This window comes from Gopherus evgoodei, chromosome 7 (genome assembly GCF_007399415.2).
Source record: "Gopherus evgoodei ecotype Sinaloan lineage chromosome 7, rGopEvg1_v1.p, whole genome shotgun sequence".
Classification (NCBI taxonomy): Eukaryota; Metazoa; Chordata; order Testudines; family Testudinidae; genus Gopherus; species Gopherus evgoodei.
In genome coordinates this window covers 15242905-15257153 of record NC_044328.1, presented here as the reverse complement: position 1 = coordinate 15257153, position 14249 = coordinate 15242905, and the positions used below count along the sequence as shown (strand labels likewise).

General features: G+C 41.9%; 1 protein-coding gene across 3 annotated transcripts in view; it reads left to right on the top strand.

Annotated features, from left to right (window-relative positions):
• The window catches only part of SHTN1 (shootin 1), a 99631-nt gene that overhangs the window by 78258 nt on the left and 7124 nt on the right, over positions 1 to 14249 (top strand). For all 3 annotated transcript variants that reach the window (XM_030570750.1, XM_030570749.1, XM_030570752.1), the window contains exons 13-16: positions 999 to 1108; positions 4468 to 4521; positions 9217 to 9343; positions 10112 to 10295. In XM_030570750.1, coding sequence (XP_030426610.1) covers positions 999 to 1108; positions 4468 to 4521; positions 9217 to 9343; positions 10112 to 10295 — 475 coding nt within the window. The remainder of the gene's footprint in view (positions 1 to 998; positions 1109 to 4467; positions 4522 to 9216; positions 9344 to 10111; positions 10296 to 14249) is intronic.

The window sequence follows — 14249 nt, the reverse complement described above, 5'->3', positions numbered from 1 at the left end:
CTGAATCGGAGCCCTGATACTGCTTCATCTGTAGGCATCATTGACTTGACCATCTTGATCAACTCTAATGAAGCCAATGGGATTGTTTCCATTTACAGTGGTTTAAGTGAGATCAGAATCTGACCTCCTGATTTAACCAGGGTTGCTAGTTAGACCTGCATCTCCAACTGCTCAGGATCAGCCCCCTGGTTCCAGGTCTGAATTTATATACTGCACTATCTTTTTCTTCTGTTGGTAAAGCACCTAGGGTCCTGGTCCATGACTGGGGCTCCTAGGTGCTATGATAATATAAAAAATAAATAAATAATGATCTGACTATAACAGGATGGAAAGGTTGAGGGCCAGATCATCAACTTGTGTAAATTTGTCATAGTTCAGTTGAAGGCAATGGGGCTGTAACAATTTACAGCAACTGAGGAACTGTCCATAGGATCCCGCATATGGTTGTGAGGTTCCTGAGTCATCCTAAATCCAGGTGCTACAACTCTGTAAAAAGATACAAAGTAGATTCTTCTGACTTCTGCTAGCATGTAGATCATGTTATCTCCATCTGGGCATACCTTAAAGTGATGTAAGGGGTGCCTCTCTAGGGCAGGGGGAGCTAAGGGCTGGGACAGAGGAGGTCCTGTGGGAAAACCCCATAACAGCCAAGATTTGAGTTAAAAAAAAAAAAGATTATGTTTAAATTTAGTTCTCATTTACATTAATAATACAGCTAAACTGAGAGAGGATGAAAGTTTGGATTATATATAGTGTGTATATATTCTACCTGCTCTCACTGACATGAGGAATTTTTTCAGTTATACAACTATCTGCATTGCACGTTAATTGTTGCTTGATCATTGATTTTCGTGACTAAATTACTAACTATTTATAACTTGCAGCATGTGATGAATGTTACTTATTTTTATAATATATCTCTTTAAAACGTGTTTTCTTTATGTTTCTTCCTAATATCTAGTATCTTTAACTTGACACTATCTATACCTTATGAACAGGGGAAGAAGTAAAAGACCTCAAGAGACAAGCAGTGGAAGAAATGATGGATAGAATTAAAAAGGGGGTTCACCTAAGGCCAGTTAATCAGTCAAGCAGATCTAAGACAAAGGTTTGGAATAATTAAACATCGGTTTCTTTGTGTGTTTAGTCTTACACTGGAGGAAGATAGAACAATATTAGCCTGGTACCAGGGGTGGCTCTAGGAATTTTGCCGCCCCAAGCACGGCAGGCAGGCTGCCTTCCGCGGCTTGCCTGTGGAGGGTCTGTTGGTCCTGCGGCTTCGGAGGACTTCCCGCAGGTGTGCCAAAGCCGCGGGACCAGCGGACCCTCCACAGGCAAACCGCGGAGGCAGCCTGCCTGCCGCCCTCACAGCACCAGCAGAGCGCCCCCCGCGGCTTGCTGCCCCAAGCACGCGCTTGGCGTGCTGGGGCCTGGAGCCCCCCTGCCTGGTACTGTAATGTATGCTGAAAACAAATGAAATGTACCATAATACATTTCTCAGGGCACAATTTGTTTTTTCCTTTTTCCTTTGCTTGTTGTTTGGCCAGAATAAGGTAAAGTAGTGGGTTTAACTGCTGGACTATGCACCATTCAGCCTCAAAGATTGAAGGAGGAGAAAATAATTGAGAAAAGGTACAAAAATAAGGCAGTGATTCCAAAACAAGATGTAATTTTAAAAGGTAAATCAGGAAGAGCTGTTGTTGAATCACAGAAATTAGAGATGGAATAAGTTACTTTGTCATTTCGTTCATCTCCCTGCTAGTGTATGATTTTCTCTGACTGTTTGTTCTCCAGAGTTTTGTCTAGTGCAATTTTAAATGAGTCAAGCAATGGCTCAATTCCTTAGGAAGCCAATCTAACAGATCTCAAGTTTATGATTTCCCCCCTCCCCCTCGATAGTCTTCAAATGTTGTTATACACTTGCTGTGCCTCCCTCTATGCCCGAGTGTGCACATGTACACACTCAACCCGGAGTTTTCAAAAGTGACTAGTGATTTTTGTGTGCCTCAGTTTCTAGGTTCCCAAACTGAGCACTGAAAATCACGAGTCACTTTTGAAGATAGAGGCCTTAGTCATCATGTAGTCCAGCTATAAATATTGCACTATTTTTGTCTTCATGTTATTCCTCCAGCCCTTAAATCATTTTTGTTGATCCTTCTTGAACTGTCTCCAAATTCACAATATCTTTTTGATATCTGAAGTGTCCAGAAAGGTCTTGGGTGCATTTGTCTTGATACAGATTGGAACTAAAAGAGAGTACCTTCTCAAGCCTAACAGTACAATAGAGGCTACTCTTTTAGAAATCCTAAGCAAACATAACAATAAGGAAACTGAACAAAAATAACAATCTGAAAAGGAATGTGATTGGGTTATGTAAAGGAAATGTTCCAAAAGACTTGATCCTTCAACAGCACAGACTAGTGTACTTTCTATGTCATCAGTATTTTTTCTTTCCCCTTATGCAAGACACAGCAGTAATGTGTGAACCTATCTGCAGCAAAGTGTTTTTTAATGTCTGCATAAAAGCTTGAAATAGCCTGCATGCAAAAGTAAGATAATGGAATAGTGGTTTTCAAATGTTTACATTTAAACTAAGTAAATCTTCTCTTGATTAAAGTAGCAATTATCTTAAGAAAATAAATGAAAAGTTAGCCCTGTGCCAAAAAGTAAAGCTTTTTCACTACTGTGAAAGAGGTTGATCCTATAAATGCTGAGAGTCTTTCCAGCTCTTGTGATTTTGTCACAGTTCATGTGATTCTTGGTGTTTTTTCATAAAAGTACAGCTCCTGGAGTCATGGGATTACGTGAGAGACTGATGTTTTGTTTTGGTGTTTTTTTAGAAAGTACATTTCTAGTCCTTATGGTTGCAGAGGTGAGCTTGAAAATACATGCAGTATGCTATGAGCACTGCATAAAGTCTAAACACGTCCTTATAAAATTAACATCTGTTTTAACAATGCTAATACACAGGTGAGCCAGATTAGTTTCCAGCTCTGCAATTGTCAGTGTTCACTGAGACCTAGGGGCCTTGGCATGAGCTGGCACCTGGTCTGCCAGAGTCACAGTAACAACCAAGGTGGTGTCGGGTGATCTGAGTTACAGTATAGTGAGCCCTCTCCTGACCTGTATGTAGAGTTGTGCCTAGGGCCTTGCATTGCCTTCATTCAGCACTGGCTGACTGTCCTCTAACCTCTGACTTCAAGGGAACTAAAGGTACTTGGACTGAAATACTGTAGATGAACCTTAATACCTCAAGCAATTAATGCAGTGATAGAGTGCAGCTGGATAGCAGTTGGATCTGTTGTTCCAGTTTGCTCCCTGCAGGGTGGGTAGGCAGGGGCAGTCATTGTTAACTGTGACTAACTCGTTTTCATGGTCACCCGTCCCTTGCTCTCACTAATATAATCACACAAAGGGATTCACATTCATTGAAATGTATCGTTTGGCAAAGGAGATTAAAATAATTAGATTTATGCACCTTGAAAGGAAAAGAGCAGAAATTAGTATCCTAGAGAACCTTATGAATATTTATTGTTTTAAAAAAAAATTAAAAGAACCAAACCCTAACACTCAGATATATTTCAAGGGGTAGATGCTATTCAGTTAATAGACTCTAACCTGCTGATTTCGTTCTGCTGAGTCTGAATGAAAGCTGCCATTTTACTGCTGCTTCCCAGCAGGCCTGATCCTAAGAAAAGCAGGGAACCAGCATCTCCCAATGAGAGCACTGGGCCCAGTCCTGCAGGGTGCTGAGCACTGTCCACTCCCATAATGGCACTCAAAGTTGTTGCCAGGGCAGCATGAGACAGCCTGGAAAGAGGGAGGGGTTCTACAATGATGTGGCACTGGTTTGACATAATCAATAGTCTGTGTTAATATGAACAGTATGGGGCAGAGGATGGAGCAAGAAGACTCCTGCTGCACCTTCTTGTATTTGCTGCATGGTTGCCATTCACAGTAGCTGTCTCTAAATTCCCATGTTCCCTTCTCCCCACCCCCACTGGGGGGAGAATTCTGAGATGGGAAAGAAGGCTGCCCCTCCCCAGTTCCCTTCCACATCTGTCCTGCCTCTAGTGGTGTGGGAGCGATGGGAGAAGTGGGGAATGAAGGAGAGCAGTAGTAAAAAGGGGACTTTATGTGAACTCCCTGGTTCTGTTGCATTCATTTTATTTAATATGTTTTTATGCTGAAATGTTAATATTCAATTTACTAAAGTACATTCGCTAGAATTCAAGTTATTTAATTTTCTCCTTAATTCCTAGTTAATATCTTTCCAAGCATTGGAATATTTTTGGAAATACTAGCAATTTTAAATGTTAATAAATTTACATAGGTCTTGTCAACAAACCCATTGCAGATTCATGTGGTGTTTGTCCTAAAATACAATACTAAACAAACACACACATCTTGCACAGTCAGTATTTGCAAAATCAGATTTGATTATGTGTGTGTTTTGTTTAATTGCAGCCGGAAGAACCAAAAGCCTCTGATAGTGCAGTGAAGGAACTCAAGGGAATACTGGTAAGAACACATGGTGTTTACATTCCATTGTTCTCTTTTCACATGAGATGAGAGGACATTTTGAGGCTGGATGGATAGATATAAATAGAGTCAAAGAGAGATTTCTCTGACTCCCTCTTTCTTGATATCTGAATAGATATAGATATCTAAAAACCTAGAACACTCTTATCTTTCTATCTGTATTTATTCATATAAATATATACAGATATATAGTTACTATATGTATTTGATTGTCACTAAATAAAGCAGTTATGTTTGATATTTTGCTCATCTTTAACAAAATGTGTTCAGCTTATTTCTGTTTTGTAATGTACTTATACTGTAAATTATACATGTTCAGTAGCTGCTTCTCCTGAATAGATGCTTGAATTGTATTGAATAAGAGTCAAATCAACATAGCTTCTCCTACTTGGGTTCTCTAGGCCTGAGAGTTAAAAGTTGAGGTGTAACTTCAACACATGCATAGAGTGAAGTCCTATCCTCATTGAAGCCAATGGGAGTTTTGCAATAGAGTTCAGTGAGCCCAGGGTTTTATCCATAATATGTTAATATTATTGTACACGTGCTTAATAGACAATGTTGCAGTTCCTAACAATCTATGCTAGGATTTACATAACCTTTATTAGTATATACTATAGTATTGTACAGCAGTGGTCTGAAATACTCCAGCTGACAGCATTGCTACTGCAGTGTTAGGGGCCATTACTATGGTATTTTAAAACAGGGAACAATATTTTATGCCACCATCTTTGGCTTACCTGGTTACTCTCTTCTAGTCCAGGAGATTTTGAGTTCAAGCCCCCCAGTGTGATGTGCTGAGAAAGGGGAATTTGCAGCAGGGGTGGCAATCTTGGGGTAACATTAAACTGGAGGTAGTTCTGTCCATCTTTGGCAGAAATTATTCTTTAGCTGCAAGTTAAAGATCCAGTGGCACCTTTGTGAAGAGACTGGAGGATCACCCTGATGTCCTGGCTAGCATTCCGTTAGGAGCTAACTTCTGTTGTCCAAGGCTGTGAGTGAGCTATTGCAGGGTACGTAATGGCTGGTGCATTTGCTGTCAAGGGCTGCTTCTTCACGACTGAACTCAGTGTGTCCTTTGCCATTGATTTCAGTCTGAGCAACAGGAGACCCATGAGCGTTGTGCTATCAGTATCTAGCTCAGAGCTTTTTGTAACTTTTCAGGATATTTAGAGTATGAGAGGTGTTATATAAACTAAATTCTAGTCTATTCTTGAGACTAATCATTATGCACAGTCAGATGACAAACATGGGGGTGAGTACTGAAGAAAAAAATACTTACATGTTTGTTGTTACTGTGCTAATTGTGCATTCCATGCAGACCTCCGTATAATTGTTATAAACACATTTATGCTCATTCTGTAAATTGCAGAGTTCAAGGAAAGCAACTCATTTCTTTGGTTTACTTTTAGGTCCGTAACATTAGTACAGTGCCGGGGACTATTGCTCATTAACAATGCCCCAGCTCAGTTAATTTCAGAATAGCTGCAAAGTAAAATATTTTAATTTATTGAGGGACAAGCTGTTTTGATGGAGTCCTGGAAGTAGTGCTGCCTCTGTGACTTACAAGCTGCTGTTTGCTTTTGCAATCTAATACCCCCGTTCTTGAGTGTACATGTACAACACTGTATCTTGTATCTCTTCACCAATTACTCTCTGAAGAAATACACCACTCCTGGAGTCCAAACTTTTCCTGGCAGCCATGACAGTAAGTAACAATTGCACATGCCTGTCGTGGAACGCTGTAGGAAGGCAATACCATATCAGAAAATAGTGCCATGGGAGCAATGGATCCATAGAAGAGAGTGAATTGGACTGAGCTGAAGATATCAGTTGTGTGCTGTCTCAAAATAGGGGGAAGAATAGCTCAGTGGTTTGAGCATTGGCCTGCTAAACCCAGGGTTGTGAGTTCAGTCCTTAAGGGGGCCACTTAGGGATCTGGGGCAAAATCAGTACTTGGTCCTGCTAGTGAAGGCAGGGGGCTGGACTCAATGACCTTTCAAGATCCCTTCCAGCTCTGGAGATAGATATATCTCCAATTATCATTCTTATTATTAAAATAGCGAGCAACCAACTCAAGGTCCATAAGCTCAACTGGTTAGCAATGATTTGCACAATGCAGGGCCTAGGAACAGATGATATTGGTCATGTTGTCCCAGAGATCAGAGCCAGGTAACTCCACTTTCAGAATATTCTCTTGTGGACTCCCACAAGTCTAATTGTCTGCCCATATCTCTTTAAAAGGATACATGATGCCTTTTAGGAGTAATTGTGAGATGCTGTGAAGTTATCAACTTCAGTGAGAATCTCATGACAGTTCAAGACCAGGCTTTCCTCACAACAGGTCCAAGACTTTGCATTCATACAGGAGGGCAGGGCCGACACTTCCATTTAGGTGACCTAGGTGGTTGCCTAGGGCACCAAGATTTGGGAGGGCAGCAGACTGCTCCGGTGGACCTCACACCGCTGGTTCTGTGGCTCCTGTGGAGCATCCGCAGGCACGCCTGCAGCCAATCTACCGGAGCCGCGGGACCAGCGAACTGTCTGCAGGAACGCCTGCAGGAGGTCCACCGGAGCCACAGGACCAGTGAGCCGGCCCTGCGCCTAAGGCACCAAAAACCCTGGCGCCGCTCCTGCAGGAGGATATCTGTATGACCACAGGCCTCAAAGTCTTTGTACACTCACTCTTTTGGCCTGGCTTTCTCACAGACGCAACTAAAATTAGCAAAGGAGGGAGAAGCAAGAGGAGGAACAAAAGGAGGTAAAAACAAGCAGGAGGAAAAAGAGAAAAGGAATTTGGAGGAGAAAAGAAGAAGGAAATGGGGTAGAGAGAGAGTACCCTAGACTCCATCAGAAGAAAGCAGGGAAAAAATTAAGGCTATTGCCACTGGTGAATTTCTTTTTAACTTGGTGGGAGGCACTGAGATACTACAGTGAGAGGGGTGTAGTTATAAACGTCTGGAAAGAATACATGTAACCTTCTTTCTTGTCACGTGTGTAATATTGCGAGGAATGAGCTGGATTTCCGTGTTTTAATAATAATTTTTGACAACTAATTCTCACTTAGTAACACAGTTCAACAGTGAATAAATGCATATTGCTGCTTTCATGCAAATGAGCTTTACATCCTCATGGGTAAACCTAGTGTATTAGATGATTTCTCACAACTCCACTTCAGCATATCCACCACTTACGAGAATCAGGCCCATGTACCATATGAAAGATTCTGTTGGTAAGGAGGTTGTTGAGATGGTGGTTTCTTTTTTGTTGTTTGTTTTTTTTGACTCAGCCTGATCTGAGCTGGGATACACTGCTGAAAACATGCTGTGTGGGTCTCTAAATGTGTTTTTTGAACTGTCAGCAAACAGGCCTTACAAGGGTCACAAACGATGGTGAGGCTCAGAGAGAGACAGCAATAAATACACGTCCCAAATTTTGAGCTCCATTTATAAACATTTAGGGCAATTTTACAGTCAATTTGATATTTGACAAGGTGGCAGTGTAACTGCAGCCAGACTGGAGGAGCCTACTGAGTTTGCTTTGTGCCAGTTAAAATTCCAGTGGCAGCATTTTTAGGGGTTTCAGCTTAGGAAGACTTTTTCTTAGGAGGGCTGTAAAATAAGACCCTGCCTTTTGGCCTAACCAGAGTCTACAAAAGTGTTAGTCTCAGTATAAGGCAGCGGTGATGTTGATCTGTATTCTGTGCATGCTAAAAGGAAGCAGTAACCAGAGATCTGATAGTGCCACCAAAAGACATAGCCAGGCCTATGGAAATACTTAAGTTTTTAGTGGGCAATGAAGGATTTGTGAGATCAGCACGAGCATAGTGGGTATTTTTTTTTTTTGTAAATTAAATGAACCTGCTCTAACGTTGGTTAGTAGGGCAGTTTAGCATGCTGATTTGGAGGACAGTGGGTGTCACCTGGGAGTGAACTTCATTTAGAAAAGGTTGCATACTGTAGTAATCAATTAAATGTGATTCTTTGGTATTCAGCTAATAGAGAAGGTTTGTTACTAACAAGGTATTCCTCTTGTAAAATCTTGTTAAGATCCTCACAGCTTTAACAGGGGAGTATTTTAGTGTTTCTGTAAATAGTTGGGTTTGTTCCAGTAATGATACTTAGCATCTACATAGCGCTTTAGAAATACTCCACCAGATTTACCCACTCAGAGCTAGCCTGACTCCTTACTACAGAGTGAGAATCACCAGGAAAGGGCATCGTTAGCTTGAGGTCAGGGCTTTGTGGAGTCTGTTCAAGGGATGTGGTAAATTACCTAGACATAATCTCTCCCTTGCCAGCACTACCCGCTTCTTGGCCAGCCCAGGTCCCTTGCAGGCTTCCCCACAGATGGAATTTTCCACTGCCAAGGGCCTTCTCCTGAGCTGATTATGGACCAGTAAGCCTCACAAACACTCTGTAATCATGGTTCTCCCCATTTTACTGATAGGTAAATTGAGATAGAAAGGTTAAGTGCCCTGCCCAGTGTCCCAGAGGGACTCTGTGATAGTATTAGAATCAGGAGTTCCTGGTGCATAGTGCTGACCAAGCAGAACTGTTACTTAATGTAAATGATAACACTTACCATCTCCAATACCTGTTTCACTTGTTTGACCTTATCTGCTGTTTTGGAAGGGCCTGTGTTCTGATGACCTTCTGTGAATATTTCTTATTGCAGGAAACACTCAACAAATCCACCAGTTCAAGAAGCTTAAAATCTCTTGAAACAGACACAGACAGCAATGAAACTGAGTTAGAAAGAATTTTACGGCGCAGGAAGGTGACAGCCGAGCAAGACAGCAGTAGTAAGTTGTCCTTCGTAGTCCTACTGTTGTGTTTTATAGAACTTGTGTTAAAGCTATTTAAACGCCAGATTACTTTGTCTTTAAGTCCTTTCCAGGATCACCCAATGTTAATTGGGAGAGCTCTAATTCCTTTCCAGCTGATTCACTTCCCCTTAATAGCTGCACTCTGCCATCACGATTTTCTCTAGTATAAATGTCTCTCAGTGCTCTCCACACACCCTTATAAACCTTCTGCTCCCGAGCTCACGCAGCATTACTGAAGTCCTTGGACTGACTTTGTCACTCTGTGCTTCCTGCAAAGGTGTGTTTCATAAACTAACGTAAAATAGGGGAATGATAGCTTACGGCTGCCATCTTGAATTCACTCCCGCCAAAGAACAAGTATTTGTGGCAGCTTTTAATGGTTTTAAAGCTTTGTTCAAATATCCTTTTATAGCAGAAAAGAGAAACATTAACACCTTCAATATACTCACCAGTCCATGCTTCTCAGCTGAGTGAATTCAGACAGCAGCTGAGGTTCTGTAGTTCCTGTGGGACCCTTCTAAATCCTAGGCTTGGCTGCATTGTGCCATGGCATTTTGACACTGTGAAGAGAAAGAGGCTGATTCTAAGTGGAATGCATTTCAACACTTTCCATGAACTAGAAGCTACCCTTTAAGGAATTGATTTGACCTACCTAACTGACTGGAATTACATTGAGCTGATCTGTGATTCAATACCCATGACAAGCAGAGGTAACAAAAATGCTAAACTCTGTTTGGGTTTTAGGTCCGACTGGAGTCTTGGCCACATCAGAATCCAAATCCATGCCAGTGTTAGGTTCAGAATCCAGTACAGCACAAACAGCATTGAACAAGAAAACTCTGGAGGCAGAATTCAGCTCCAAAACACCTGAGTCGGGCAAAGAGTCTGTTCAAATGAAGGGAAGTGCAAGTTCTAAGGTTACATTTCAGTAAGTAATGCTATATATGGACATCCAATCATATGTTAATGCCAAACCTGTTTCACTGGTGTATATTTATGCCATTTACATCACTTGGTTAATCAGGAAAATGTGAAATATGTAACTGCCCATACAAGTTATCTCCCAGTCCCACTTGGAGATTGAACTCTCCATCATAACAAAGCTCTTCTCATCCTAGAGTCAGTGAAGGTACTGCCCAGAGATATTCAGGATCTCTTGCTACAAGAAAGATAGTGGGACTTTTTGAGGAATAGCAAAATGTTTCACTTGAGGTGTTTTCTCCATTCTCAATAAAGAAGAGGGGATGCATGTGGGCAGTGTATTCTTGGTTTTAAAAAACAAACAGCCAGTTTGTAAATCCAACATTAGTATCAAATAAACCTGACCAATTGAAAAGTGTTTGTTTTGGTTTTTGCCCTCAATGGACCAAAAGGAATGCACATTTTCACAATCTCAAAATAACATTTACCAGCAGGAAATGGAACTGTCGAACTATCCGGAAGTCAGGATTTAGCTGCTGAAAGAAAATGTAGAATGAGATACTATTTTGGCACAACAGACAGAGGATTCTTTTGGTAAACAGATTGAAGCTTCAAAGTGCCATTTAAGCATCAAAGAGTTAATCCTGCTTCAGAAATATACATTTCAGACGGATCCGGTTGAGGATCAGTTTGTTTTATAACAATGCAAACCTCTTTTTGAAATTAGTCTGCAGATTTGCTTTAGTTCTCTTGCCAGGATGTTTGTCAGGTAGTCTGTCACTTAAAGAAAAAGGAAATAGGTGAGACAAATCAGATCAGCAGAATATTATAATCATGGTTAATTAAACCTCTGATTTCCTGTTCCATCAGTAGAAAAAGAACACCTATTCTTGTAGGTCTCCATGGCTTAGTTCAAAGGGGAGAATCAGGACAAATGAACTGGAAATTCAATTCAGATATATTTTTGGTGAACTGGTATTTGCTTTATTCTCTTGTTGGTGCTTTTATCTCTGTCTCTCTCTTTGGTTTTTGTTTTGTGTTTTATTTAGTGAAAGGCCTTATATCTTTTTTGTGCCTCATAGTTTTATTTAATCCTGACTGAATTTTAAAAGCAAATTTCCCTCTTCAATCAGGTGTCTTCCTCCACTGAAATATATTCAATATGACTCCTTAACAGAAGTATGATCTATACTTACTCTTTATCTTTCTGATTTCAATTTGTTTAAGAGTTAATTTGACCTCAACAGTGTAGCTGTATTTTTTTTTTTTAAACCAGCACCATGAAACAGAGTCAATTCAGTAGAGGTGAGTTAGTTTCTGAGAAACACTGCATTGTTAGTCTATAGATTTTTACCATTTTGAACAGATAATCTTAATCAGAAAATTCTGTGACTCTTATCACCTTTTGTCTACCTTTTATTCCACCAAACTAAGTGGAAATTACATTTGCAAGAAAGGAAATGAAATAGTTGCAGGCCCAAGGTCTTGCAGAATGCGTGGTGAATTGACAGTGAAAAGGATCTTGTGTTGACAGTCACAGTTGTTATGTGCTATAAAAGCATATATGAAGCTTAATTTATTTTGCAGTTTGCCTATTCTGTAGGAACCTAAAAGACACATTTAATTTTAATCTCTCTGTTAATGCACCAATACAGATGCTGTGGGCCAGGTTCTCTAGTGAGGTATGCTGTTCCATTGGTGTAAACTGGCTTAACGGGGGGAACCGTCCCAAAGCTATTGTCAAGGAGGATCCTCCAATGGAATACAGGTGGTGTAGGGACTCTTGTGCTGTTCCCCCTTCGTGCTGCTGGGCTGGGAGGGAAAAGAGGACCTGGTCAGGATGCCTTGCATCATACTGATACCTAACTGCATTTTGGTCCATTGGGGTTGTTCACAGCCAGGATTAGTTGGAGCAGCCCATAGGCCAGGGATCAGCAACTCTGGCAGACGGCCTATCAGGGAAATCTGCTGGCAGGCTGGGACGGTTAGTTTACCCGCAGTGTCCGTAGGTTCAGCCGATCGCAGCTCCCACTGGCCGCGGTTCGCCATTCCAGGCCAATCGGGGCTGCTGGAAGCAGTGTGGGCCGAGGGATGTGCTGGGCACCACTTCCCACAGCCCCCATTGGCCTGGAACAGTGAACTGCAGCCAGTGAGAGCTGCAGTTGGCTGAACCTGCAGACACTACAGGCAGGAGCGGCGCCAGGGTTTCTGGTGCCCTAGGCAGAATTCGGGGGGCGGCATTTTGTGTGCTTCCCATGGGGCACGCAGGAGCTTCCAGTTCCGCTCCCATCCTGGCGCCGAAGAAGGACCCTCTGCCGAAATGCCGCAGGCGACAGAGGCAGTCATTGAGCCGCTCAGTTGCCTGCCGCTGTTTTCCACAGCACATTGGCAGAAGGTCCTTCTTTGGCAGCACAACGGGAGCGGAACCGGAAGCTCCTGTGCACCCCGAGTGGAGTGCACAAAATGCCGCCTCCTGAATCCTAGTGCCCTAGGTAACCGCCTAGGGTCACCTAATGGAAGCGCCGCCCTGGCTACAGGTAAACAAACTGTCTCCATCCGCCAGCAAATTTCCCTGATGGGCCATGGGCCAAAGGTTACCGATTCCTGCCCTGGGCCCTAATGTATGTTGCTTCGGAAGAAGGACTCAAGTCAGGGCAAAATCATTTTGCTGAACACAGCTGACAACTTGATGCTGTAATTAAGCAGCATCCTAGATTTACTTCCTGATTAACCAGGCTGGTAAGAAACAAACAACACTCTGCTTTGACCAGACACCTAAGCAAGAGGTACAAGCAAATTATCAACTGTCACCGTCCTTCCCACCCAAGATAAGTGGCTTTATCCATCTCATTACCATTTACATTTCTTTAAACTGACAAAAGTTTGACCTTTATTATTGTTTTCAGTGTTTTGTCAGACCACCTACAGTGCACCCTGCCATGCAAGAGTACAGGTTCCCTAATTACAGGAACTCTCTTCCCATGTAATCTGTTTTTCTCTGGTTTGCTCTAATTTTAAATGTAAAGATCTATAGCATCCCTATCGAAAAATCATGTAAACAGTCCTGCATGGTGTATTGCTTTTTGCTTCATTGTCCGAGTGGTACTTAAAGAATGTTAGCTAATATTAAAGGCCCAATTCTGTAACCTTTACTCATGTTGAGTAGCTTTTACTCATGTGAGTAGTCCCATTGCAGAAGGGGATCATGTAAGCAGTGAAGGCCCAACCTTGCAATCCAAACACATGAATAATTTACTGACACTAGTACCCTCACGCTTCACTGAACTCAATGAGAGTTTTGCCGTTGACTTCAGTGCGGCCAAAATTTCACTCATTGTCCTTAAATGGAACTAAGCATGTGAATAAAGTTACTTGAGTAGAAGTGCTTACAATAGTGACTTAAAATAAAGTAACTGGAGTACTCCTATATATGTAAGCGCTCCACAGTCTGAGCCAGGATTCTAGAACTGGGCCTCACGTGAGTAGGTGCAAGTCAGTTCTAAAACATCCCTGCAAACAGACAGACTGATCGTATTTCAGAATTTGGAAAAATTAGTTTAGAGCACAATGCTTTGTTTTTCACTATCAGTCCAGTGATTTCAATACAACTGGTTAACAAAGTGAAGGCTAGAAGCTGTTAATAAGCTGGTTTGGCATCGGGTTGGGGGTGGGGAGGAAGGCGAAGGAAGGAATGGGTCACAAACAGAAATTGAGGGCCTTAGCTCAACTTTAAGATGACTCCCCATACAACTATCCTTTCAAACATTTATCCCAGCAGGAGTCTAATTTAATGGCAATTCCTCAAGAGAAACTAGTTAATGTTGTGTTCGGTTGGAAGCCAAGGGAGTTCCCATGGCTCCCGTGGTGTGTACACACAGAAAGGAAAGGTGTGCCTCGCTCTTCCCTTTTTTTTTTTTTTGCACTTAGTAAACATTTGTTTCCAGGCAGTAGATGACTCAGT